The sequence below is a fragment of the Bos taurus genome, chromosome 3 (assembly GCF_002263795.3).
Source record: "Bos taurus isolate L1 Dominette 01449 registration number 42190680 breed Hereford chromosome 3, ARS-UCD2.0, whole genome shotgun sequence".
NCBI lineage: Eukaryota > Metazoa > Chordata > Mammalia > Artiodactyla > Bovidae > Bos > Bos taurus.
In genome coordinates, this window is record NC_037330.1 from 93,030,970 (window position 1) to 93,058,887 (window position 27,918).

General features: G+C 42.3%; 1 protein-coding gene across 6 annotated transcripts; it reads right to left on the minus strand.

Moving 5' to 3' along the window:
- Positions 1-2,016: 2,016 nt before the first annotated feature.
- CPT2 (carnitine palmitoyltransferase 2) lies at positions 2,017-26,149 on the minus strand. 6 transcript variants are annotated; one of them, NM_001045889.2, is given in 5 exon segments: positions 2,017-2,637; positions 3,639-4,943; positions 12,999-13,105; positions 15,235-15,315; positions 25,883-26,149. In NM_001045889.2, coding segments are annotated over 5 exon segments (1,977 nt in total). In that variant the 5' UTR covers positions 26,035-26,149; the 3' UTR covers positions 2,017-2,305.
- Between the last annotated feature and the right edge of the window lie 1,769 nt (positions 26,150-27,918).

A 27,918-nucleotide genomic window follows, 5' to 3' on the forward strand; every position in this document is an offset into this window, starting at 1 on the left:
GTCAACAAAGGTCCATCTAATCAAGGCTATGGTTTTTCCAGTAGTCATGTATGGATATGAGAGTTGGACTCTAAAGAAAGCTGAGTGCAGAAGAATTGATGCTTTTGAACTGTGGTATTGGAGAAGACTCTTGAGAGTCCTTTGGACAGCAAGGAGATCCAACCAGTCCATCCTAAAGGAGATCAGTCCTGGGTGTTCATTGGAAGGACTGATGTTGAAGCTGAAACTCCAACACTTTGGCCACCTGATGTGAAGAGCCGACTCATTTGAAAAGACCCTGATGCTAGGAAAGACTGAGGGCAGGAGGAGAAGGGGACGACAGAGGACAAGATGGTTGGATGGCATCACCGACTCAATGGACGTAAGTTTGGGTAAACTCCAGGAGTTGGTGATGGACAGGGAGGCCTGGCGTGCTGCAGTTCATGCGGTCACAAAGAGTCGGACACAACTGAACAACTGAACTGAACCGAACCTATCCATCTTCTGTGTGGAAGATGAGGATAACTTCTATTTCAAAGTTATGGGGATCCAATCAGCTGATGCTTTACCAGTAGTTGAGTTCTGTACAAATGTGCCAGATGTGTGTGTGAGCCCCAACTGGACTGAGACTTAATACTTGTTTTTGCCATTCTACTCACCCCATAGACTCCTTCACAGCATGAACCCAAGACCAGAAGGAGGGGTGGGGAAAGTTGTAAATAGGAATGCTGAACACTGAGACAGGCCAGCGGGAGTAGCCCCATTAAGGAACTGCCTGCACCCAAGGTGTACTGCCCAAGGGTACATTCACCTGATGTAAGCATGAAATATATACTTTTTAATCAAGTTTGAATGGAGGCTTTGGTCTTAAGAGCTCCTGCTATGGGGAACTTGCTATTCAACAGAGGTGAGTATTTCACTAAGGAATATGACAGTGGCAGCAGACATCACAGAGCAAGAGAGCAGAAACGCAGCTCCAACTGTGCGCTGGGTACTTTATCTATATTGTTACAGCTAATTCTTATAACATCCCCATGCTACAGGAATTATCCCCATTTTACAAAGGAACTCACAGACCAGAAAGACAAAAGAACTTGCCTATAGTCATAAAGTAAGGACACGGTGGAACCCAGATACCGAGTTCAGATACTCCTGATCATGTTTGCTGAATGAAAGCAGCGTATGTTTATGTGCGCTGCTGCTGCTGCTAAGTCGCGTCAGTTGCTGGCAGCCCGCAAATGCCTCTGTCCGATCAAATCACGGAGTAGAGGACCTGGGATCTGTTGGGTATTTACCAAATGGTTACTGAGCAAAGGATGGACGGTGTTGGCTAAGAAAACAGGCAGGTGTGTTGACATGAAGTGTGAGGAGGATTAAATGAGATAATGCATTGGAAGAACTTTGTGACTGGCTCATTATCAGAGTTCAAATTCCAGCTGTCCAATAACTCACTGGGCAAGCCACTGGAAACACAGGTAAAGTTAAACACAAACAAAAAAACTCTTCCTTTTCAAAAACAACAGAATACGCTTCCTTTTCACATTATGGCAGTATTTTAAACAATACATTGCCAGAGCAGGGATGTTCTGACGATAAATTCTGTGTTCATTTCACTCAATGGAGAGGTTTCTATGCTCTGCACAATATACAGAGCATCATCAGCACACAAGAGTCAACTGGTAAAAATAAATGCACACACATTCTTAATCTTCATTTGGCTCGAAGAATGGTGAAATAGAACTCCTTAAATCCAAGAGTATTATAACCCCTTTGTTGCACCAGGACTGTCAGAATCAGGCGGTAGCAGTTTACTCCTTGGAAAAATGAAGAGGATTTTTAAAGAAAGGATATCCCAGGAGAGAGAAGCATGTTTACAGCAAAGACGCGTGTTTCCCACCATTACCTGAAGAACCTGGAGCCAACAGGAACTGCCACCCGAACTTACTGCTGGAAAACTCTTTGTGGGGATTTGGCAATTCGGTTAAACAATTAAAACAAACAAAACCCAACACAAAAAAGCCTAAGAGGAACCACCTCTAAGAAAGAATTAAATTTTATTTCTGCTTCAACAATAAGTACATCTGAGTTATTTTCCAAGTCTTACCTCCTGATAATGTCCTTAAAACCGGAATCTTACAGCATCTTTAGATATGGTCTTGGAAATCATATGTTTAGCTTTAAAACTATGGTTTTAAGGCTCAAATCTTATAGCAGTGGTGCTCAGGCACCTCATAATTAGTTTCATTAGTCACAGAATAGTGCCTACTGGCTACAGAGGCCCCAGTTTTTATGCTGGTGAAACAGAGGCTTTTCACTCACCTAGAAGCTAGGTTTTGATCATTTTGCCTTCCAAGGCATCAAACATGTCTTCTAAGGCCTTCTCCACACACTGGAGAAACTCACGGGCATTGCGGCTTTGGTAGGCAGAGACGTTGCAGCCTATCCAGTTGTCCTGAACGGAGTACCCAATGCCAAAACCATCAGGGACCACGGGGGCAAAGCAGCCGATGTTCACTGCTGGGCTGCTCAGTGTGCTGGTGGACAGGATGTTGTGGTTTATCTGCCTATATGCAGGGTCCAGGAACAGCTCGGGCATGCTGATCCCTCTGGCTGCTGCCAGGTACCGCAGAGCAAACAAGTGTCGATCAAAGCCCTGGCCTGTCAGAGACAAAATGGAAAATCAGACTCAGAACTGAAAGGGACCTCACTTAGTAACACCTCCCACCCAAGGTAGGAATATTCTTCACAGCATCCTCGAGAGGGGAAGAAGGGTTTGTTGACCTCTGCATTCACACCTCCACCTTGCTAAATTCTGGAGCAGTGCATTCTAGAATATTCCTTTTAAAAAAGCAGTGAACAGCTGAGCTAAAAATCAGCCTAAGATACACCTAATTTTTAAAATTCTGAGATTGAATCAGTTTAAACAGTCACGAAAAGTATGTGGAGAGCACACCATGGACTCAAAAACTAAGGGAAAACCAAAAGCCCAAATCAAGTACAAAGGACAAGATGGAGTCAGTGGAACAAAATGGAAAGGGTATTTGACCAGGTTCTAATCTCAGCTTTCCTGCTAATTTGCTGTGTGATCCTGGGCCAGTGGTCTCAGCTTCCGACCTATAAAATAGAGAAGGCTGAGACCAGAATGATCTTGGAGGTCCCTTTTAGTTCCAGGACTTTGCCATATGAAAGGACTGGACTATGTGATCCCTCAGGTCCTTCCTAGGTCTTGAATTTCATCAGAAAGGAGCAAAATGATGCCACTTAGGTAGGGAAGAGCTTCTGAGATGGCCTATTTACACGCAGCCATCACACTACAACTGGGCTGAAGTAAGAGGGGCTGTGGGCTTAGAAATCCTGCATTGTCAAAAATGAGGCTGAAGACCAATAAATAATAGGAAGAGAGTATGTGACACAGCTGAAAATGACCTTAAATGAGGATGATGCATTTAAGTCAGATGCATCGCCCCATTCCTGCTCAGAGGGAGAGAATGGTCTGTCCCTAGTGGCTAGTCTGGCTGTTTAGACTGCTAAGGAAAAAATAATAATCAGTTGGCAGATGGATTAAGCCTAGAGAAGGGTGGAAATCAGAATAGTACTGAGGCATACCCCAGAGCTGAGAGCAACAAGACCAAACGGCATGCTCCCCAACCCCGTCTCACCCATTGCTGCTTCTCTGGTCAGCTGGTTGTGGTATGTGGAGCACTTGGCCATCATCTGCTGAAGCTCTCCAGCGCTATACTTGGAAGGCTCCCTGACAAAGGCCTCGGAGCACGTCTTTGTGAAGATGGAGGCCGGGCGGATGGTCTCGGTGCGGCCGTGCTTGAATGCTGCAGTGCTACAGGACTCATAGGTGGCCACCGTCTGCCCGTACTGCCGCAGGAAGGCCATCTGGAAGGCCAGCTGAGCCATCGAGTCAGGGCTCAGCTTCTGCTTCTTCAGGAATTCTCTGCCTCCTCTCTGAAACCGGATGTAGTCGATGGTGAGGCTTTTCACGGTGGCATCAAATTTTTCTTTAGCAGCGCTAATGCCAGTCTTTAAAGCATCGCTCAGCTTGAAGTTGAGTTTTTGTACAGCCACAGAAGAGTCAGTGCTGGCCGGCTGGCTCTGGGGAGTGATGGCAGGGGCCTGAGTGCTATCTTTAAACACTTCATTAAAAAACCTGAGCACTGCAACACCATCGCCCCAGGCATGCTCAAAGTGGATGGCAGCAGTGCCATCCTTGGCTATAATGAGGTTAAAGGATTTGTCAAACCAGCGGTTTGTGCCGTCACCATGCAGCATGCTGTGGGACAGGTGGACAAAGTCCCTAATGGGGAAGTCATCTAGGCAGAGACAGAACACAGCCGAGTCCACTTTCCCCAGGGTCGCCTCGTTGCCACCACTCACCAGCTTCTGTCTGAGCTCTGCCCAGATGTCCCGGTTCTCACTAGTCAGATACGAAAGCGGAAACTCGGGGGCCGGGCTATTGTCTGACAGAATGTACTTCAGATGAGCCTGGATTTCAGAGGCACTCACAATGTTCCCATCTTGATCCAGGACATCAAAGATGTAGAAGTGTCCTTTTCTTAGGACCAGGAGGTGTCTGGCCTTGTCATCGGTGAAGAGTTCATCTCGATGGGGTCTGGGTAAACGAGTTGAATTGAAAAGCCGATAATACTGGGACATGTCCAGGGGATATGCATTGACCAAGTAGGCGCCATACCAAGACAGGAAGGAAGGCACAAAGCGTATGAATCTCTTGAAGGTATCGGTATCACTTTTGGCAGGGTTCAAATGGAACACTTCTGGCTCCAGAAGGTCAGCCCGAAGTGTCTTCAGAAACCGGATGGCAGAGACAGTCATGTTGGTGGCCCGGGTGAGCTGGTCATTATACTCGGACTTTGGATCAGGGTTGAATGAGATAAACGGATTAAAGTTCAGGACAACAGGATCTCGAGCAGTTAAATACATATCAAACCAGGGGCCTAAAAAATAAAAGTGAACAATAAAGAGTTCCTAAAGACAGAATGTGAGAAAGAAAAAAAAAAAAATCAAGCATATTCAGAAGAAATGACGATCACTTTCAGAGGGTGGAATTTTCTGATTTTTTTTTTTTTTTGCTTTGCAATAATTCAAAAACATTAAATGGGAACATATAATATGTCGTCTTTTGCATCTGACTTCTATCACTTATGGGCTTCCCAGTGGCTCTAGTGGTAAAGAACCCACCTGCCAATGTAGGAGACACAAGAGATGCAGGTTCGATCCCTGGGTCAGGAAGATCCACTGCAGTACAAAAAAAACAACCCACTCTAGTATTCTTGCCTGGAAAATTTCTTGAACAGAGGAGCCTGGCGGGCTACAGTCCATGTGGCTGCAAAGAGTCAGCACGACTAAGCAATTGAACACACACTCTATCACTTATAATAATGTATTGGAAATTCATCCACACTGTGGCATGTATCAGTTCTTCATTTCTTTTTATTGGTAAGTAATGTTCCAGTAATATACTGTATCTTGTTTATCCATTCACCTGTACATGGACATTTGTTTCCACTTGTTGCTTATTATAATGCTAGTGCTTTCTTTGTGTGAGGACATTATGTTCTCAGTTTTCTTGGAAGATATAGCTAGGATAGGGATTGCTGGGTCATATGGGAAGTCTACTCTAACCCTTTGCTTTTTGACTGAGAATGAAGTATCGTTGATTTACAGTGCTGTGTCAGTTCAGGTGTAGAGCAAAGTGATTCAGTTACACATATACCTAGTCTTTTTCAGACACTTACCCATTTTAGATTATTACAAGATACTGAATATAGTTCCTTGTGCTATACAGTAGGTCCTTGCTGTTTGTCTATCTTAGATATATTGGTATCTGCTAATGCCAAACTCCTAATTTATCCCTCCCCCACCACCTTTCCCCTTTTGGCAATCTTAAGTTTATTTTCATGTCTGTGAGTCTGTCTCAAACACGTTTTAGAAATAAGCTCATCGGTATATTTTAGATTCCACATGTGGTACCATATGATGGTTATCTTTCTCTGACTTACTTCAGTATATGTGCTAATCTCTACGTCCATCCATGTTGCTGCAAATGGCATTATTTCATTTTTTGATAGCTGAGGAATATTCCATTGTGTGTCTGTGTGTGTGTATATATATACACCCCCCACATCTTCTTTACCCATTCACCTATGATGGACATTTATGCCGCTTTCGTGTCTTGGCTACTGTAAATAGTGCAGTTATGAACACTGGGGAGCATGTACCTTTATGAAGTAGAGTTTTTCTCCGGATATATGCCCATATATATGCATATATGCTGGATCATATACCGTTCCCCATAGTGGCTGCACCAATTTACATTCCTACCAATAGTGTAGGAGGGCTCCCTTTTCTCCACACCCTCTTTGGCATTTATTATTTGTAGATCTTTCTAATGATAACTATTTTGATTGGCGTGAGGCAATACCCCATATTTTTTTTCTCAAATAATTAGCGATATTGAGCATCTCTTCATGTGCGCATTGGCTATCTCTATATGTCTTCTTTGGTGAGATGTTTATTTAGGTCTTCCCATTTTTTTGATTAGGCTGTTTGTTTTTTTATATTGAACTGTAGGAGCTGTTTGTACATTTTGGAGACTAATCTCTGTTGGTTACATCATTTGCAAATATTTTCTCTCATTTCACAGGTTGTCTTTTTGTTTTGTTTATGGTTTCCTTTGCTGTGCTTCTAAAGCTTTTTAAGTTTAATTAGGTCCCATTCACTTATTTTTGCCTTTATTTCCATTACTCTGGAGACAGACCTAAAAAAAAACTTTGCTATGGTTCATGTCAAAGAGTATTCTCCTTATGTTTTTCTCTAGTAGCTTTATTGTAACTGATCTTATACTTAGGTCTTTAATCATTTTGAGTTATTTTTGTATATGGTATTAGAGAATGTTCTAACTTCGTTGTTTTACATGTAGTTGTCCCGTTTTCCCAGCACTACTTATTAAAGAGACTGTCTTGTCTCCACTGTATATTCTTGCCTATTTTGTGATAGATTAATTGACCATAGGTGTGTGGATTTATTTCTGGGCTCTCTATTCTGTTCCACTGATACATATGTCTGTTTTTGTGCCAATACCATCAATCATGTGCACACCCTTTGTTCAGCCTGGCCATACTCCAAGCCCTTTGGGCTGTCTCCCCACAGCCAAACCACGTCCTACCCCCGTGTCTGCCCTCTGAAACCTAAGTTTCAGCACTCAGTTGCTGCACACACCAGCAGGCAGGTGTCTTGGGCTCAGAAGTGAGACAATATGGCCTGGACCATCTGTGGGTCTCTCTCCTCTGCAGGGTGGCAAACCAGCTCCTACACTCTCCTCTCCAGCCTCTGAAGCTCCCTATCTGTCCTGGTGGATCTCATACTCAGTGAAGGAGGTTGACAGGTGAGGGAAGAGGTCATCTTTCACAGCTCCGTCCCAGGAGCGCAGGTCCTGTCCCACTTACTCCTCTCCCTTTTCCCTTCATCCTACCCAGTTAAGTGGGGACCTTCCTTGCAGCTTTGGTTGTATGGGATCTTCTGCAAGCTTTCAGTCCACATGTAGAAATATTTCTGACATATCAGTGGGAGGAGGTGAATTCCATGCCCTTCTACTCCACCATCTTGAACCAGAACTCTATGTTTAATCTTTTGAGGAATTGCCCAGGTGTCTTCCAAAGTGGCTGCACCATTACCACCAGCAGTGTACAAGGGTTTCAATTTCTCCACATCCTCAGCAACATTTGTTACCACTCAGTTCAGTTCAGTTGCACAATTATTTCTGACTCTTCCCGACCCACTGGACTGCAGCATGCCAGGTTTCCCTGTCCATCACCAACTTCTGGAGCTTTCTCAACTCATGTCCATTGAGTCAGTGATGCCATCCAACCATCTTGTGCTCTGTCCTCCCCTTCTCCTCCTGCTTTCAATCTTTCCCAACATCAGGGTCTTTTCCAATGAGTCAGCTCTTCACATCAGATAGCCAAAGTATTGGAGTTTCAGCTTCACCATCAGTCTTTCTAATGAATATTCAGGACTGATTTCCTTTAGGATGGACTGGTTGGATCTTCTTGCAGTGCAGGGGCCTCTCAAGAGTCTTCTCCAGCACCACAGTTGAAAAGCATCAATTCTTCAGTGCTCAGCCTTCTTTATGGTCCAACTCTCACATCCATACATGACTACTTGGAAAACCATAGCTTTGAGACAAACTTTTGTTGGTAAAGTAATGTCTCTGCTTTTTAATATGCTGTCAAGCTTTTCCTCCAAGGAGTAAGCATATTTTAACTTCATGGCTGCAGTCACCATCTGCAGTAATTTTGGAGCCCAAGAAAATAAAGTCTTTCACTGTTTCCACTGTTTTTCCATCTATGTGCCATGAAGGGATGGGACCAGATGCCATGATCTTCATTTTTTGAATATTGAGTTTTAAGCCAGCTTTTTCACTCTCCTCTTTCACTTTCATCAAGAGGCTCTTTAGTTCTTCTTCACTTTCTGCCATAAGGGTAGTGCCATCTGCATATCTCAGGTTATTGATATTTCTCCTGGCAATCTTGATTCCAGCTTGTGTTTCTTCCAGCCCAGCATTTCTCATGATGTACTCTGCATATAAGTTAAATAAGCAGGGTGACAATATACCACCTTGACGTACTCCTTTTCCTATTTGGAACCAGTCTGTTGTTCCATGTCCAGTTCTAACTGTTGCTTCTTGACCTGCATACAGATTTCTCAGGAGGCACGTCAGGTGGTCTGGTATTCCAATCTCTTTCAGAACTCTCCACAGTTTGTTGTGATCCACACAACAATTTATTCAGTGTAGTCAATAAAACAGAAGTAGATGTTTTTCTGAAACTCTCTTGCTTTTTTGATGATCCAATGGATAATGGCAATTTGATCTCTGGTTCCTCTGCCTTTTCTAAATCCAGCTTGGACATCTGGAAGTTCTTGGTTCACGTACTGTTGAAGCCTGGCTTGGAGAATCTTGAGCATTACTTTGCTAGCGTGTGAGATGAATGCAATTGTGCAGTAATTTGCATGTTCTTTGGCATTGACCTTCTTTAGGATTGGAATGAAAACTGACCTTTTCCAGTCCTGTGGCCACTGATAAGTTTTCCAAATTTGCTGCCATTCTGAGTGCAGCACTTTTGCAGCATTATCTTTTAGGATTTGAAACAGCTCAACTGGAATTCCATCACCTCCACTAGCTATGTTCGTAGTGATGTTTCCTCAGTCCCATTTGATTTCATATTCCAGGATGTCTGGCTCTAGGTGAGTGACCACACCACCGTGGTTATCTGGGTCATGAAGATCTTTTTTGTACACTTCTTCTGTGTATTCTTGCCACCTCTTCTTAATATCTTCTGCTTCTGTTATGTCCATACTGTTTCTGTCCTTTTTTGTGCCCATCTTTGCATGAGGTATCCCCTTGGTATTTCTAATTTTTTTGAAGAGATCTCCAGGCTTTCCCATTCTATTGTTTTCCTCTATTTCTTTGCATTGATTGCTGAGGAAGGCTTTCTTATCTCTCCTTGCTATTCTTTGGAACTCTCCATTCAGATAATATATCTTTCCCTTTTTTCCTCTGCCTTTCACTTCTCTTCTTTTCTCAGCTATTTGTAAGGCCTCCTCAGACAACCATTTTGCCTTTTTGCATTTCTTTTTCTTGGGGATGGTCTTGATCACTGCCTCCCGTACAATGTCACAAACCTCCATCCATAGTTCTTCTGGCACTCTGTGTATCAGATCTAATACCTTAAACCTATTTGTCACTTCCACTGTATAATCATAAGGGATTTGATTTAGGTCATATCTGAATGGTCTAGTGGTTTTCCCTACTTTCTTCAATTCAAGTCCAAATTTGGCAATAAGGAGTTCATGATCTGAGCCATAGGCAGCTTTTGACCTTGTTTTTGCTGACTGTATAGAGCTTCTCCATCTTTGGCTGCAAAGAATATAATTAGTCTGATTTCAGTATTGACCATGTGGTGATGTCCATGTGTAGAGTCATCTCTAGTGTTGTTGTTAACATGACTATCAGTCTTATTTGATTGGAGCCATTCTAGTGGATAACCATCACTGTGGTTTTGACTTACATTTCTCTAATATTTATTAATTGCTTTTTCCTCTTCATTCTGTTTTCCTCCTTAACACTTACAGAAATAAAAAACAGTAATTCCTCACTTGCATTCAGACTAAAACAGAACAGTTTTTAATCCCCACCCCTCCTGTGCTTCACCTCCTTTCAGGGACAATATCCATACTTGACTGTCTCCCTAAAATGACAGAAAAGTTTTCACCATCATTCTGTGTACTATGTACACTACTCCCTCTTTTAGGAAATACTTGAAAGGCAATTAGAAATAACTCAGTGCATATAAGCCACTCAAACTAGCCCTCTGTATTCCTGTGGATGCTTGTAAAAATTCCAGAAACAGTATCTTATTAGAAAACATGTTTTCAAGGGAAGTTCCTGGTTGGATTAGCAAGCATGGGTGAACTCTACAAATATGGGGTATCTTCAATGGGAAGAAGTAGTTTTTATACATAAAGCATTGGGGAAGGATTAATAGGCAAAAATTTATCTATTATTCATTTGTTGATCCATTAATTCCATTTCATTCCTTGAGAATCAGTGCCATGCCAGGCCCTCGGCCTGGGGATAGAGCATGGATTTCAATTCAGAAGAACTCTGGCGAAGGAGATAAACAGAATTAAAATAGAATGCAATTCATTAAAATGGGGGTAAGATACATTTGATGAAAGAAGACATGAATTTATGCTTCTGATCCCCTGAGTAAAAGAATTTTAAAAAGACATAAGCCAATAAGGCAAAGAGAATGAGAGAGAAGAAAAGAACAAATATTGGAAAGTATAAAATTATCTAGCAGAGTCAGAGAAAGCCAACCCTAAGCTGGCAGCAAAGAAAGCCAGGAAACAATATGACTTAAACAGCAGAACCCCCAGATGGCTCAGGATGTAGTAGCCTAGGTACACTGGTTGAAGGGCTGTTTAATTAGAACCCCACCCCCTAGATTCCCTCCCTATTCCAGTAGAAGATTTAAGTTTTATTCACTGGAGAAAGTAAAATTGGGAGATGTAAGTCATAGATGAGAACTCAAGTCTTCTTTCCTTAATCTCACTCCTGCAACAGCAGCAACCAGGAATATACCTTTTGGCAGTTAACTGGAAAAGCCTTCCCTAAGAAGTCTAAATAACCCAAAGACACCAACATTAGGGGCGCCCAGAGGAAGTGGTTTAGCCGATGACATTACAGTGAAGCTGTGACTGACAAGCCCACTCTCATTTATAGAAATTCCCATAACTTTTAATATCTCATTCAGGTTTAAGACAACAGAGAAGGATTACGAAAGATCTGAAGAAAGAAAAGAGGGTAAAACAAACAGGAAAAAAAGCAAAAAGACCATTAAAGATGAGAAATTAAAAAAAAATTCCCAGATAAATTATTAGGCACATAGAAAGCAAAACAGAAGAAGGTATAATTATTAATTATAGAGAAAACAAAGTTAGTATGGAAAAGGCAAAACAATTCCAGTGTGCTACACAACTCAGCTGACAAACAGCGTTTGCATGATTATAACAGTATAAACGCCAGGTAGCTTCCCTAGTGGCACAGTCGGTAAAGAATCTGCCTGCATTGCAGGAGACCTGCATTCGATCCCTGGGTTGGGAAGATCCCCTGAAGAAGGGGATAGCCACTCCAGTATCCTTGTCTGAAGAATCCCACGATAGAGGAGCCTGGTGGGCTACAGTCCATGGGATCACAAAGAGTTGGACACGACTGAGCGACTAAGCACAGCATAGCATACTGTGACAATAAGGGGATGGAAATGTGGTGAGGATACAAGAGACCGACAAATCCTACTCTTTTATAGTGAGACATCTATAGATAATGCCTAAAACTAAAAAAGATGCACTGATATGAGTAAGTAATTTAGAGAATGGGGCAAAATGAGAAGTGAGAAATTAAGTCAAGGTCAGGAAACTGTGGCTTCTCATAACAAGCATGAGAAAACTATTTGATTCTTTAAATGATATGCATGTATAACCTTACTACAAACATAAACTGAGTTAAAAGAAGTGCAGTGGGAACAGAAGTGGAAGCAACCAACTCTGAAAGGGAAGGGCTGAAAGGTTTTATAGAAAAATCATCCTACCCAGATCTGGTCTTTTCTGCTTTTTTCAAATTGAGATGTAACTGACATATAACATTATATTAGCTTCAAGTGTACAACATAATGATTCGATATTTGTATATATGTAAAATGCTCAGCACATCCATCACCATACACACTTATAAAAATTTTTTCCTTATTAGAAGTTTTAATATCCATACTCACAGCAACTTTCAAATACATAATACAGTACCAACTACAGTCACCCAGGTGTATATTGCATCCCCAGGACTTACTTATGTTATAACTGAAAGTCTGTACCTTTTGATCCTCTTCTCCATTTTGCAGCCCCTACTCCCAGCCTCTGACAACCATCTTAACGGGGTCCAAAGGAAGAATTTGCCAGGCAAAAAAAGGTGGTGGGAACAACATGGATTAAGGCCCAGAAGAATGAAAAGACTAAGGGGTCGAGGGAAGAAGCTACTCAGTTTTGCTGAAGCATGGGTGTGTCAGGGAGGATGGTGAAATGAGGCTGGAGCAGGCAGCTGGGCCAGACAACGAAGGACCTAGAATGATACATACAGGACACAGGACTAAATCCTGCATCCTTTTCAGACAGAACCAATGATGAGGTTCTGTCCTGATCCTATCTACAGAGCAGGTAAGCCACTGCTCTTGACGACAGACTCCAGACAACACCTCAGTGGAGGAAGAACTCACTCAGCCTTAATGTTCACCTCAGGAAGACAGGATGAGACAACACTTCACAAACGTTTTTGGTCTCACCAAAAATACCTGTGAGACCAAAACAGGAGAGAAGATGACCTGCTTTCCATCATGGAAGGCTCTGGAAATACCACATTCACAGCCCTGCCTACCCACCTGAAATGTAGCTTGTATGTTTATTCTGCTTGTCCTGAGTGACCAGCTGCTCATGCAGTTCTTTTCCAATTCCAGTTTCAAAACTCTTACACAACTGTTCTGTTTTCCTGAAATGTTCAAGAAAAGACATAATCAAACCATGACAGGGAATAGGTGGTTTTTAGATTCATGGCCACAAATGCATCGGAGAACTTTGGGTTCCCTAGCATATCCCTAGAATCTGGGACTGACACCAGAAAGTATCTCTGGTCAGAAGAGGAGAATCAATCTAAGCAGATAAATCTAAGATATTTTCTTAAAATGACAGATCAGGAAGGTGAATTCACATCTCATAAAACAATGTGTAATCTAGGAGGCAGCTTGACATGGAGAAAATGACTCCAAAAGCTTTGGAGTCAAGAAGAGTCAAGTTTGAATTCTAGCTCTGTAACTTTCAAATTGTATGACCTTGGACAAGTTATTCCATCTTTCTCAGTCTCAGTTTCTTTATATGTTAACCCAGAAATACACCACTTTACATGATTTTTAAAATATTTATAAAGCTAAGGATTTACGATAGTTTGAAAAAGAATACTTAATAATGGGTAGCTATTAAATCATTACTATGTCAAGAGAAGCTTCAAGTGACTAATATGGAATATTTAAAAGCAGTGGATTAGCTTCCCTGGTGGCTCAGTGATAAAAGAATCTGCCTGCCAATGCAGAAGATGTGGGTTCAATTCCTGGGTAGGGAAGATCCCCTGGAGAAGGAAATGGCAACCCACTTCAGTATTCCTGCCTGGAAAATCCCATGGACAGAGGATCCTGGCAGGCTACAGTCCATGGGGTCACAAAAGTGACGGACATGACAATGACTGCTGCTGCTGCTGCTAAGTTGCTTCAGTTGTGTCCGACTCTGTGGGACCCCATAGACGGCAGCCCACCAGGCTCCCCTGTCCCTGGGATTCTCCAGGTAAGAACACTGGAGTGGGTTGCCATTTCTTTCTCCAATGCACGAAAGTGAAAAGTGAAAGTGAAGTCGCTCAGTCAAGCCGGACTCTTAGTGACCCCATGGACTGCAGCCCACCAGGCTCCTCCATCCACGGGATTTTCCAGGCAAGAGTACTGGAGTGGGGTGCCATGACTAAACAACAACAAAAAGACAGTGGACAGTTCATCTGTTTTTTGCCATCACTGGCCAGTGAAGGACTCTATGTGATTCTAATGACAAGGCCAGTGTTCTGCACAACAAATTCCCATTGTGGAAAAAGAGTACTACACCAGGATACAATAGCCTGATGGAATCCATTTTTTTTACAATATCCAATATTATTTTCCACTTCCAGGCTGAATTAGTTTCCCACGACTGCCAAGACGAAGTGCCACAGAGCAGATGGCTTAAGACAAACAGAAATGTATTCTCTCATAGTTTTGGGGGCTACAAGTACACAATCAAGGTGCTGACAAGACCATACTCTCTCTGAAGACTCTCGGGGAGAATCCGTCCCAGGCCTTTCTCTTCGCTTGTGGTGTATCAGGTATCCTTGGCATTCCTCAGCCTGTTACTACACTCCAACCTCCTCTGTCTTTACATGGCTGTCTCTTTATCCCTTCTAAGGACTGGAATAAGGACTAAACCTTCTCTATTAATAGTATGACCTCATCATAATGGACATGAGTTTGAGCAAGCTCTGGGAATTGGTGATGGACAGGGAAGCCTGGCATGCTGCAGTCCACGGGGTCACAAAGAATCAGACACGACTGAGTGACTGAACTGAACTGCTTTTAACTAATTACACATACAACTACCCTCTTTCCGATAAGGTTGCATACTGAGGTTTTTGAGAAGGGAGTGGATTTAGGGGACATACTATCTAACCCAGTACATAAGCTCACCAAGCAAACTTCTGGTCTGCCACATGCTCTCCTCAATGAAGCTCCCTGCCAAGAGCACATGCCCTCTGCAAATGACCAGTGTCAGCTAGCTGACGAGGTAAAATCTGCCAGGGCAGTCAAATTTGGCATTCTAGTGTCTAAACCATTGTTTATTCAGTCAAGTTAAAGAGTCTCACCTTAGGGCTTGGTCACCCCTTCATGAGTGAAAATCTATTTCCTGAACTTGCAAATGTAAAGACTGGGTCTCAGGTGCCTGAGGACCCAGTCAAATCATAGACACTCCCCGAAGATTGGTCCACCACCACTTGTCAGCTTCTCCTGAACCACCCCACCATGGTCATTTGGGTTTCTCAGCATTTACCTGAACTGGCTGTCATCCAACAGAGGCTTCTGTGCACTGAGGTATCTTCTAATGGTGTCTTCAAGTTTGGGAATAGGCAGCCTGGGGAGAAAACAAGGTCAGTGTAATGGTGACAAGATGTGGAAGAGGTTAGTTAGCTTGCCAATCCAAACTCATAAATAATTACTGGATAATTAAATTCTTTCAAAAAAAAAAAAAACACACACACAAAAAACAACACAAGAGGAAGCCTAAGCCACTGACAAATGAGAATAGATGAATTTAAGTATCAACAGTACTCCTTTTATTTTCTAGGTAGAAGAATAACCTTTTAATGTATTTTCATGAGCTAAATTAGTAAATATACTAACAAATTAAAAATGGGGAAGCAGAAGCAGCCAAAATATTCCTGATTCCTGTCACAATTATAATACTTGTGTTAACCCTGCACTGGCATGGATTTTAATTCTACTTAATTTGAACAACAGTCTTTTTCTTTCTTAAGATGAAAAAAAGTTCTATTTTTAAATTTATTGGTGTATTTTTGACAGAGAATCATACAAAAGAGAAACACAGGTCTATCCATCGCCAGCCAACCAAGGGATGGACTCTCAAGTCACGCCCAGCTCACCAGGAGTCCTGTGAGGAATGCATATTCTTGGGTATTATGCTTAGTGAAATATGTCAGAAAGAGAAAGACAGATACTGTATGGTATCATTTATATGTGAAATTTAAAAATAAAGCTGGTGAATATAACAAGAAACACAGATACAGAAAACAAACTAAGTGGTGACTAGTGGGGAGAAGGAAGCAGTGAAGGGCAAAACAGGGGTAGGGGGTTAAGAGGTACAAACCACTCGGTACAAAATAAGCCACAGGGATGTATCTGTAGCACATCGAGGATAGCCACCATTTTATATTAACTGTAAATGGAGTACAATCTTTAAAAATTATCAGTCACTATGTTGTACACCTGAAACTTACATAATACTGTAAATCTACTATATCTCAATTTTTAAAGTGTCAATTTTATGGCATGTGAATTATATCTCAATAAACTGAAGTGAAGTTGCTCAGTCGTGTCTAACTCTTTGCAACCCCAGGGACTGTATGTAGCCTACCAGGTCCCACCATCCATGGGATTTTCCAGGCAAAAATACTGGAGTAGGTTGCCATTTCCCTCTCCAATATCTCAATAAAGCTGTTAGAAATGTTTCTAAACAAGTTATGTTCGTCTCTGGTGATCAATTTTTTCCTCAGTAAGATGAAGGAACTGAAAGAGACTGTTTCTAAAGCTCCTTTACAATTCTGTGACCACAACCACAGGAATCCGGTTGATTCCTCCTGCGGCAAGGCAGCAGAACTGCACGATGGTGAAAGGGCAGACTCTGGCATCACCATTTACAGCTGTGTGACTCCGGGCATGCTGCTGCTCTGCACATAACTTTCCCCGTACATAAAGTGGAGATGATACTAATACGTACTTTTCAGTGTTGTGTGCAAATTCAATGAGGCGACACATGTCACAGACTCAGAACAGTGCCTGGTACACAGTAAGCACTCGATTGTTGTTGTTCAGTCGCTCAGTTGTGTCCCACTCTTTGCGACCCCATGGACTGCAGCACGCCAGGCTTCCCTGTCCTTCACCATCTCCCGCAGCTTGCTCAAACTCATGTCCATTGAGTCAGTGATGCCATCAACCATCTTGTCCTCTGTCATCCCCTTCTCCTCCTGCCTTCAATCTTTCCCAGCATGGGTGTCTTTTCTAATGAGTCGGCTCTTCCCATCAGGTGGCCAAAGTATTGGAACTTCAGCCTCAGCATCTGTCCCTCCAATGAATATTCAAGATTGATTCCCTTTAGGATTGACTGGTTTGATCTCCTTGCTGTGGAAGGGACTCTCAAGAGTCTTCTCCAGCACCACAGTTCAAAGTCATCAATTCTTTGGCGCTCAGCCTTTATGGTCCAACTCTCACATCCATACATGACTACTAGAAAAACCATAGCTTTGACAATACAGACCTTTGTCGGCAAAGTAATGTCTCTGCTTTTTAATACACCGTCTAGGTTTGTCACTGCTTTTCTTCTGATAAATACGTTTTTTGTTTTTTTTTTTTACTTACTTGGTCGTCAAGTCCTATAGATTCAAACTCTGCTCATGTTCCTAGGGAACTAGCTCATCATCTCTGCCTCAGTGCCTGGAATGGGGTTTCACCATATTGGTGTTTTGCCTACCCCAAACTTTCACTTCTTTTAGTAAGAGGACCCTTTCTATTTAAGTCCCTGCAGTTCAGATAGAGCTGACTCCATGCCCAGCTCCCAGGGGTGGGCTTAAAGCTTACTGGTTCAAACTCAGTGAGACCTAGCAAGAATTTAAAGACTTAACTATAGGAGTTTGGGTTTTTTTTTTTTTAACTGTTAGGATGAGGAAGGGAATCTCTAACATCTGAGTTACAAAGAAATGAGTGCGAAAGCTATGCCTTAGGTGATGGCTGCCACTATGGCACCATGAGGAGAGAGCCTACTTGAGAATGGAGTCACACAAATGAAGAGTGGAGTGGGAAGGCAAATCAGGTCTTGATGACATCATTTGGACCTCTTAACCCAACCTGGATTTTTTGGGTCTGTGGGTGCACACATTCCTTTTGGCTAAAACCAGTTTAATCGGGCTTCCTATAACTTGCTACCACACTGCCCTTACTGTGGCCTTTTCAGTATGTTCCTCAAGGAACACCAAAAGTGGTTTCAAAGGCACAGCTGAAGTTTCTTGAGCTCCTTGAGGGGTTGTTCACCAGGTGCCTTGAAAAGAGCTATAGAGCTACAGCCTTGAGAGAGGCCTGGCAGGTTCATTTTAACCATGTGGGTTCTCTTTCCCCACCCTCTATCAAAGAACCCCATCCCCATCTAAACACCATTTGCTATAATAAGGATGGAAGAAAAGTTAGCACGAACCTGATTTATCTCCTAAGTGACTGATATCAATATCTAAGAAGCCTCCAAGCAGTAGGCATTTTATTATTCTCCCTGCAAGAACACAGGTATAAAGCCTTTTGTATTTTTACACAATCTATATTATTTACAGAATCTATATTATTTATATTATATATATAATATAAATAAGTATATTATATACATTTATTTATAGAATCTATATTATTTACAGAATCTATATTATTTATATTATATATATAATATAAATAAGTATATTATATACATTTATTTATAGAATCTATATTATTTACAGAATCTATATTATTTATATTATATATATAATATAAATAAGTATATTATATACATTTATTTATAGAATCTATATTATTTACAGAATCTATATTATTCTGGTAAATTCATTCTGGTTGTCAAGACAATTTGCGGAACATGCCTTCGGGGCTCAGAACATTACTGTTTCTATCTGTCATCCTCCATACCTTGGAAACTTGGGCCTCGCCTGCCTCCCATGTGAATTCTAGAGAACATGCCCATTTTGTCTTGAACATCAGCTATCATCTAAAGTGATTAGGGGTAAAAGAAATCACAAGATAATTGACAATGACTGTGGGTCAACTATAGGCCTAAAATAGTGGCCCATTACTATTTTTTTAAGACACAGTGCCACTCCCCCAACCCAGCCAACACACAGACACACACACACCAGCCCAACTCTAGTAACTCAGGGCCCAAGTGATGAGTCTTTACTTTGAGCTGGGCCCCCCAACAGCTTCTCAAAATTTTTGAACACGTCATGCATTTTCAGACTTCTGTTTCTTAGCACATGCTATTCTATCCTTGCATCACTCCTCTCATGTGGTAATCTTCAAATTCCAACTCAAATAGCACCTCCTCTATGAAGCTTCCTTTCTCTGCCAGGCACTAAGTCACTCCCACCACCACACTCATACAATGCAATATGCAACAAATATTTAAGGTAGTTATAGCACTTGAGAATATCTACTGAGTACTTGCTATATGCCTGGCTTTGTGCTAAGTGTTTTATATCAGGGTATTTAACTTTAACAACCCTGAGAGGAAGGTAATATTAACACTCCATTTTTAGATTACATGATTTCCTCACAGCCATGAAGCTAGTAAGTAGAGCTGGATTAAAAATCAAATCTGACTCCTATCTCATGACCGTAACCACCATGAGATGCTGCTTCCCACTGATCCATTATTCTATAACTATATCTGCTTACCTGTCGAATCTCCCCCACTATACAGTAACTCCTCACCATGACTGACTGGTCTCCAAATTCATGTCAATCAATGTTTATCAAGTTAATAATGTAAATGTGTAGATCAGGCTGATCCACCCTTTGTCTTCTCCAGACTTGCGGTTTTATATTCTGAGATTAATTTCTCAGTGCATAAAACATAACCCTGAAAAAAAAAACACTTAACTGAATTGCACACCTAAAAATAGTTAAAAGGGTAAATTTTATGTTTTGTATATTTGACCACAAAAAAAAAGAACAAAGGAAAAAAACATAATAGCTGGAAACCAAGCAAATGATACTGCAAGGCTTCCTAGAAGAAAGCAAGTCCAAAGTCACTTGACTAAAAGGCAGGGATATGACAGAAAAAGGATGAGGGAAGAAGGGAGGCCCAGTTGGACCACCTAATACTGATATTAAGAGGCTAGTCCTTCTCTTGCCAACTAACAAGAGAAGATGCCAACTATTTTGGCATTTTACCTCACTCTACCCTCACAACAGCCCTATGAACTGTGCATTCTGATACTACTTTGCAGGTAAGAACTGGGCTCAAAAGAAGTGGACAGAACTGCCTGAAGTTATAGAGTGTCAGATCTGGAATCTAAATCTAAGTTCTACAGGACTTCAAGCCTGGGCTTTTCATTAAGTGTGACATCTAAATGAGTGTAAAGATAATACAATTTACCTTTCCAGAATCTCAGAGATAAGGAATCTCATCTAACTCTCAACATACAGGTGACGAAGTGGAGGCCTGAGGGAGTCATTGTTTACAGAATTATACAACAGGTGATGGGTGCTATTTGTAGCTCCAGGATATTTGTTCTGCAGAGTGAAAGAAATGATCTTCATATTCCTTGACTTTAATATTCTTCTCAGCTTTCCAATTCTACAGTGGAGAAAATCCCTCTGATCCTAAACCTGGGTGGGGCCCAGTTCAATTCAGTTCAGTCGCTCAGTCATGTCCGACTCTTTGCGACCCCATGAATCGCAGCACGCCAGGCCTCCCTGTCCATCACCAACTCCCGGAGTTCACCCAGACTCACGTCCATCGAGTCAGTGATGCCATCCAGCCATCTCATCCTCTGTCATCCCCTTCTCCTCCTGCCCTCAATCCCTCCCAGCATCAGAGTCTTTTCCAATGAGTCAACTCTTCACATGAGGTGGCCAAAGTACTGGAGTTTCAGCTTTAGCATCATTCCTTCCAAAGAAATCCCAGGGCTGATCTTCAGAATGGACTGGTTGGATCTCCCTGCAGTCCAAGGGACTCTCAAGAGTCTTCTCCAACACCACAGTTCAAAAGCATCAATTCTTCAGCGCTCAGCCTTCTTCACAGTCCAACTCTCACATCCATACATGACCACTGGAAAAACCATAGCCTTGACTAGATGGACCTTTGTTGGCAAAGTAATGTCTCTGCTTTTGAATATGCTATCTAGGTTGGTCATAACTTTCCTTCCAAGGAGTAAGCATCTTTTAATTTCATGGCTACAGTCACCATCTGCAGTGATTTTGGAGCCCAGAAAAATAAAGTCTGACACCGTTTCCACTGTTTCCCCATCTATTTCCTATGAAGTAATGGGACCGGATGCCATGATCTTCGTTTTCTGAATGTTGACCTTTAAGCCAACTTTTTCACTCTCCTCTTTTACTTTCATCAAGAGGCTTTTGAGTTCCTCTTCACTTTCTGCCATAAGGGTGGTGTCATGTGCATATCTGAGGTTACTGATATTTCTCCTGGCAATCTTGATTCCAGCTTGTATTTCTTCCAGTCCAGCATTTCTCATGATGTACTCTGCATACAAGTTAAACAAGCAGGGTGACAATATACAGCCTTGACGTGCTCCTTTTCCTATTTGGAACCAGTCTGTTGTTCCATGCCCAGGCCTATCTACAAGTTAAAGGCCAACTGCTGCTGGGCTTGGCTCTGTCATCCCTCACCTTTCCCCTACATACAGGCTCAGCTCAGACACAGGAGGTCAAGGCTTATCTCACAGGAACAGGGACTTTTTCTTTCTCCTCCCAGACCTCCTACCAAATTTAAACAGCGGGGTTGGGACTAGATAATCTCATTTTAGTCTGTTTTAGAAGTTTGCACACTGTAACTTCACAAGAATCACCTCAGATGATATTCCTGAGAAGGTGGGCTGGGAGTTAAGGATTAAGGGGCTCCTGGTTGTAGAGAAAAAGAGCAACCTATTAGTTCTGGGGGATGTCTGTGACAATCTTGGTTCTGTTTACAATGAGACTTGGTCTCCAACCCCTGGACTGCGAGATCCCTGACGGGCAGCTTGGTAAGGAAGCAAGTAAAAAGGTTTTTGAAAGAAATTTGGAACTTTGCACTAGGAACTAACTGGTAAGCAAGTAAGCAAAGTTTGATTGTAGAGGGCGAAGAAATTTGGGGAAATTGCTAATACTGGAGGAGACCTGGCAGCTTAATTTAAGGCTGGGAGTTCAAAGACTGGGAAAACTGGAAGCTGAATTAAAGAAAATACTGGGTGAGGGAAGGAGAGAGGAAGATATATTGGGGCTGTTTCATAGGGGAAGTAAATTCTGGAAGAAGTGTTAAGAGGGTGGGGGGAGTAGCTATGGTGAAGAGGCATAGAATTTGGGTGCGCTCTGGATCTAATACACTTCAGTATTCTTGCCTTGAGAACCCCATGAACAGTATGAAAAGGCGAAAAGATAGGACACTGAAAGATGAACTCCCCAAGTCGGTAGGTGCCCAATATGCTACTGGAGATCAGTGGAGAAATAACTCCAGAAAGAATGAAGAGATGGAGCCAAAGCAAAAACAATACCCAATTGTGGATGTGACTGGTGGTGGAAGTAAAGCCCGATGCTGTAAAGAGCAACACTGCATAGGAACCATGAATCAAGGCAAATTGGAAGTGGTCTAACAGGAGATGGCAAGAGTGAACATTGACATTTTAGGCATCAGCGAACTAAAATGGACTGGAATGGGTGAATTTAACTCAGATGACCATTATATCTACTACTGTGGGCAAGAATCCCTTAGAAGAAATGGAGTAACTATCATAGTCAACAAAAGAGTCCAAAATGCAGTACTTGGATGCAATCTCAAAATAGACAGAATGATCTCTGTTCGTTTCCAGGGCAAATCATTCAATATTACAGTAACCCAAGTCTATGCCCCAACCAGAAATGCTGAAGAAGCTGAAGTTGAACGGTTCTATGAAGACCTACGAGACCTTGTAGAACTAACACCCAAAAAAGATGTCCTTTTCATTATAGGGCACTGGAATGCAAAAGTAGGAAGTCAAGAGCTACCTGGAGTAACAGGCAAATTTGGCCTTGGAGTACAAAATGAAGCAGGGCAAAGGCTAATAGAGTTTTGCCAAAAGAATGCACTGGTCATAGCAAACACCCTCTTCCAACAACACAAGAGACGACTTTACACATGGACATCACCAGATGGTCAATACTGAAATCAGATTGATTATATTCTTTGCAGCCAAAGATGGAGAAGCTCTATACAGTCAGCAAAAACAAAGTCAAGAGCTGATTGTGGCTCAGATCATGAACTCATTATTGCCAAATTTGGACTTGAATTGAAGAAAGTAGGGAAAACCACTAGACCATTCAGGTATGACCTAAATCAAATCCCTTACGATTATACAGTGGAAGTGACAAATAGATTCAAGGGATTAAATCTGATAGAGTGCCTGAACTATGGACAGAGGTTTGTGACATTGTACAGAATGCAGTGATCAAGACCATCCCCAAGAAAAAGAAAAGCAAAAAGGCAAAATGGTTGTCTGAGGAGGCCTTACAAATAGCTGTGGAAAGAAAAGAAGCAAAGGGCAAAGGAGAAAAGGAAAGATATACCCATTTGAATGCAGAGTTCCAAAGAATAGCAAGGAGAGATAAGAAAGCCTTCCTCAACAATCAGTACAAAGAAATAGAGGAAAACAATAGGATGGAAAGACAAGAGATCTTTTCAGGAAAATCATAGACACCAAGGCAACATTTCATGCAAAGATGGGATCAATAAAGGACAGAAATGGTATGGACCTAACAGAAACAGAAGATATTAAGAAGTGGCAAGAATACACAGAAGAAGTATACAAAAAAGATCTTCATGACCCAGATAACCACGATGGTATGATCACTCACCTAGAACCAGACATCCTGGAATGTGAAGTCAAGTGGGCCTTAGGAAGCATCACTACGAACATAGCTAGTGGAGGTGATGGAATTCCAGTTGAGTTATTTCAAATCCTAAAAGATGATGCTGTGAAAGTGTTGCACTCAATATATCAGCAAATTTGGAAAACTCAGCAGTGGCCACAGGACTGGAAAAGGTCAGTTTTCATGCCAATCCCAAAGAAAGGCAATGCCAAAGAATGCTCAAACTACCACACAATTGCACTCATCTCACATGCTAGCAAAGTAATGCTCAAAATTCTCCAAGCCAGGCTTCAAGTACATGGACCGTGAACTTTCAGATGTTCAAGCTGGTTTTAGAAAAGGCAGAGGAACCAGAGATCAAATTGCTAACATCTGTTGGATCACTGAAAAAGCAAGAGAGTTCCAGAAAAACATCTATTTCTGCTTTATTGACTATGCCAAAGCCTTTGACTATGTGGATCACAATAAACTGTGGAAAATTCTGAAAGAGATGGGAATACCAGACCACCTGACCTGCCTCTTGAGAAACCTATATGCAGGTCAGGAAACAACAGTTAGAACTGGACACGGAACAACAGACTGGTTCCAAATTGGGAAAGGAGTACATCAAAGCTGTATACTGTTACTCTGCTTATTTAACTTATATGCACAGTACATCATGAGAAATGCTGGACTGGATGAAGTACAAGCTGGAATCAAGATTGCCAGAAGAAATATCAATAACCTCAGATATGCAGATGACACCACCCTTATGGCAGAAAGTGAAGACTGAAGAGCCTCTTGATGAGGGTGAAAGAGGAGCATGAAAAAGTTGGCTTAAAACTCAACATTCAGAAAACTAAGATCATGGCATCTGGTCCCATCACTTCATGGCAAATAGAGGGGGAAACAATGGAAACAGTGACAGACTTTATTTTGGGGGGCTCCAAAATCACTGCAGATGGTGACTGTAGCCATGAAGTTAAAAGATGCTTGCTCCTTGGAAGAAAAGTTATGACCAACCTAGAAAAAATTATGACCAGCATATTAAAAAGCAGAGACATTACTTTGCCGACAAAGGTCCATCTAGTCAAAGCTGTGGTTTTTCTCGTAGTCATGTATAGATGTGAGAGTTGGATGATAAAGAAAGCTGAGTGCTGAAGAACTGATGCTTTTGAACTGTGGTGTGGAGAAGACTCTTGAGAGTCCCTTGGACTGCAAGGAGATCCAACCAGTCCATCCTAAAGGAAATCAGTCCTGAATATTTATTGGAAGGACTGATGCTAAAGCTGAAGCTCCAATACTTTGGCCACCTGATGCAAAGAACTAACTCATTGCAAAAGACCCTGATGCTGGGAAAGATTGAAGGTGGGAGGAGAAGGGGACGACAGAGGATGAAATGGTTTGGATGGCATCACTGAGTCAAAGGACATGAGTGTGAATAAGCTTTGGGAGCTGGTGATGGACAGGGAAGCCTGGTGTGCTGCAGTCCATGGGGTCGCAGAGTCGGAAAGGACTGAGCAACTGAACTGAACTGAACTGGATCTAATGTGAATAAAGTAAGATTTGAGGAGGAGTACTGAAGATGCTGTCTAGAATCCTGTGAGATTTGGCTGAAGTTTCAGGGAGTAGTGTGGATTAGGGAGGATATTTTAGGGGGAGGAAAGTGGGGGAGTGTTGAGGAAGGTTTGGTAGGGATGAAAGGGTTCCAGGTGAAGACTGGACTTAGAATGCTGAGGACTTGGAGGGTAAGGTAAATATCTGAGTCAGCTTGGGGGACTGACAGGTGCTAAAACCGAAGAGGACTGGAGACATGGAGAGTGGGGCTTGAGGGTTCTGGCAGCAGCTGCGAAAAAGGTGGTGGTGGGAGAAGTTAAAGGAGAGTAACTGTCAGTGTTAAGTATCAGGAACTGGCCGATCCATATTCTGTGCAGGAATTCGGGCGACACCCTAGCTGGAAGCGTAAGAGTAATGGTGGACATATACAGGTTGTACATTTGTTCAGAGAGAAATGTGAGGGACGATTAGATATCTGATTGGAAGCTGAGTTTTTGGAGGAGTCTGAGAAGAGCTCAAGAGAGAAATTCTGAGAGAACTATGATGGTAGCGGTGTGGGATGGGGGCGGGGAGGGGGTGGATTCTGGAAGAGAACTTGAGCGTTCTTGAGCTCCAGTGCCCCGGGATTGTCAGACTGGCGAATGCGGCAGCGTCCCAGGTGAAGCTTTGGGGGTGCAAGAGGGTTCGGTAGAAGAGACAAGAGTGACTGGAGAAAGTCTGGGGCCGAACCCTCGGCTGGTTGTGGGCGACAGGGACCTGGAAGCCGGGCTCACCTGGGCAGGCTGTCCTGGTAGTGCATAGTGGGCACGATGCTGCGCTGCAGGTACTGGCTGGGCTCGAAGCCGGTGCTCAAGGGCCGACATGGGGCTCCCGGGCCAACGGCAAGGCCCCGGGACCAAGAGCGCAGCAGCAGGCGGGCCACCATCGTCCCAGGAGGCGGCAGCAGCTAGAACGCGGAGAATTGGGAGTTCTGGTGTATGGAGATCAGGCCGCGGCCCCCGGTGCCCCGCGACAATGGGTCAGATACTTCAGTACACTTTGTGCCCTTCCGCGGGGCCACTTCCGGCTCCCCGCCCCCGCCCACGGAAGGCACCGCCCACAGGCCCTACGAGGGTCCAGCCTACCGCAGGGTGGGCGGGGCCCCGGCCTCTTCGCTCGTTTTCCTGTTCTCCAGGCGGTCGGAAAACCAGTTTGGAAGCCACGCCCTTCTGTTTTGGAACAAGCGGAGAAGGCAATGGCACCCCACTCCAGTACTCTTGCCTGGAAAATCCCATGGACGGAGGAGCCTGCTGGGCTGCAGTCCATGGGGTCGCTAAGAGTCGGACACGACTGAGCGACTGAACTGAACTGAATAATCAGCGATATGAGCATCTTTTTAAGTGTTTCTTAGCCATCTGTCTGTCTTCCTTGGAAAAATGTCTGTTTAGGTCTTTTCCTCACTTTTTGATTGGGTTGTTTGTTTTTCTGGTATTGAGTTGTATGAGTTGCTTATTTATTTTGGAAATTTGGAAATTAATCCTTTGTCAGTTGTTTCATTTGCTATTATTTTCTCCCATTCTGAGGGTTGTCTTTTTACCTTGCTTATAGAGACACGCCATATTTTGCTGTGTAGGAGTCAAGAAAGTTCCTTTACTCAGAAAAATTCTGAAGAATAAATTGTATTGAAGTATTCCAGAGTTCTGCTCTGTTTTGAATTAATTATGAAAAAGCAGAACATGATGGCTAGGTTTAAATAATATTCTTATTCAAAACCAAAGTTCTTAAAAAGAAACATTGTTTTATTGAGATATAACTGATATATAACACTATGTTAGTTTCAGGTGGAAAACATAATGATTTGATATTTGTATGCACTGTGAAACAAATATCACAATAAGTCTAGTTACCATTAGTCACCATACATAGTCATAAATATCTTTTTTTCCCCTTGTAATGAAGACTTCTAATATTTTCTAAGGTTTACTCTCTAAGTAACTTTCAAATGTGCAATACAGTATTATTAACTATAGTCACCATGCTGGACATTACATCCCCATGACTTATTTGTATTATAACTGGAAAGTGAAAGTGAAAGTAAAGTTGCTCAGTCGTGCCGATTCTTTGCGATCCCATGGACAGCAGCCTGCACCAAGCTCCTCCATCCATGGGATTTCTAGGCAAGAGTACTGGAGTGAGTTGCTGTTTCCTTCTCCAGTTATAACTGGAAGGTTGTTCCTATTGACCCCCTTCACTCATTTGCCCACCCTCCAACCCCCTGCCCTCTGGCAACAATTAGTCTGTTCTTTTTATCTATGATCTTGATTTTTTTTGTTTTCCTTTGTTTTTTAGATTCCACACATACATGAGACTATGTGGTATTTGTCTTTCTCTGTCTGACTTACTTCACTTAGCATAATACCTTCTAGGTCCATCCATGTTGTTACAAACAGCAAGATTTCTTTCTTTTTTATGGCTAAGTACTACTCCATATATATTTTTTATTTATCTATATCTTCTTTATCCATTCATCCATCTATGGACACTTAGGTTTGTTTCCATATCTTGGCTATTGTACTGCGATGGACATAGGGGTGCGTATACATTTTCAAATAAATTAGTGTTTTCATTTTCTTTGGATTTATACAAGAAGTAGAATTGCTGGATCAAATGGTAGTCCTATTTTTAAAATTTTGAGAAATCTCCATATTGTTTTCCATAGTGGTTGCACCAATTTACATTCCCTTCCAACAGTGCATGAGAGTTCTTTCTTTTTCCCCACATGCTTTCTTGGGCTTGCTCTCTACAAGATGGCAGAGTAGAAGGACATGTG

What these genes read in the sequence shown, in the direction of transcription:
- CPT2 (XM_024985639.2), bottom strand. Translation starts at nt 16,736, where the DNA reads ATGTGTCGCCTCATTGAATTTGCACACAACACTGAAAA. An exon ending in TTGGATGACAGCCAGTTCAG is followed by an intron (nt 13,106 to 15,234) that starts GTAAATGCTGAG and finishes TGAACATTTCAG; the next exon opens with GAAAACAGAACAGTTGTGTA. An exon ending in ACATACAAGCTACATTTCAG is followed by an intron (nt 4,944 to 12,998) that starts GTGGGTAGGCAG and finishes TTTATTTTTTAG; the next exon opens with GCCCCTGGTTTGATATGTAT.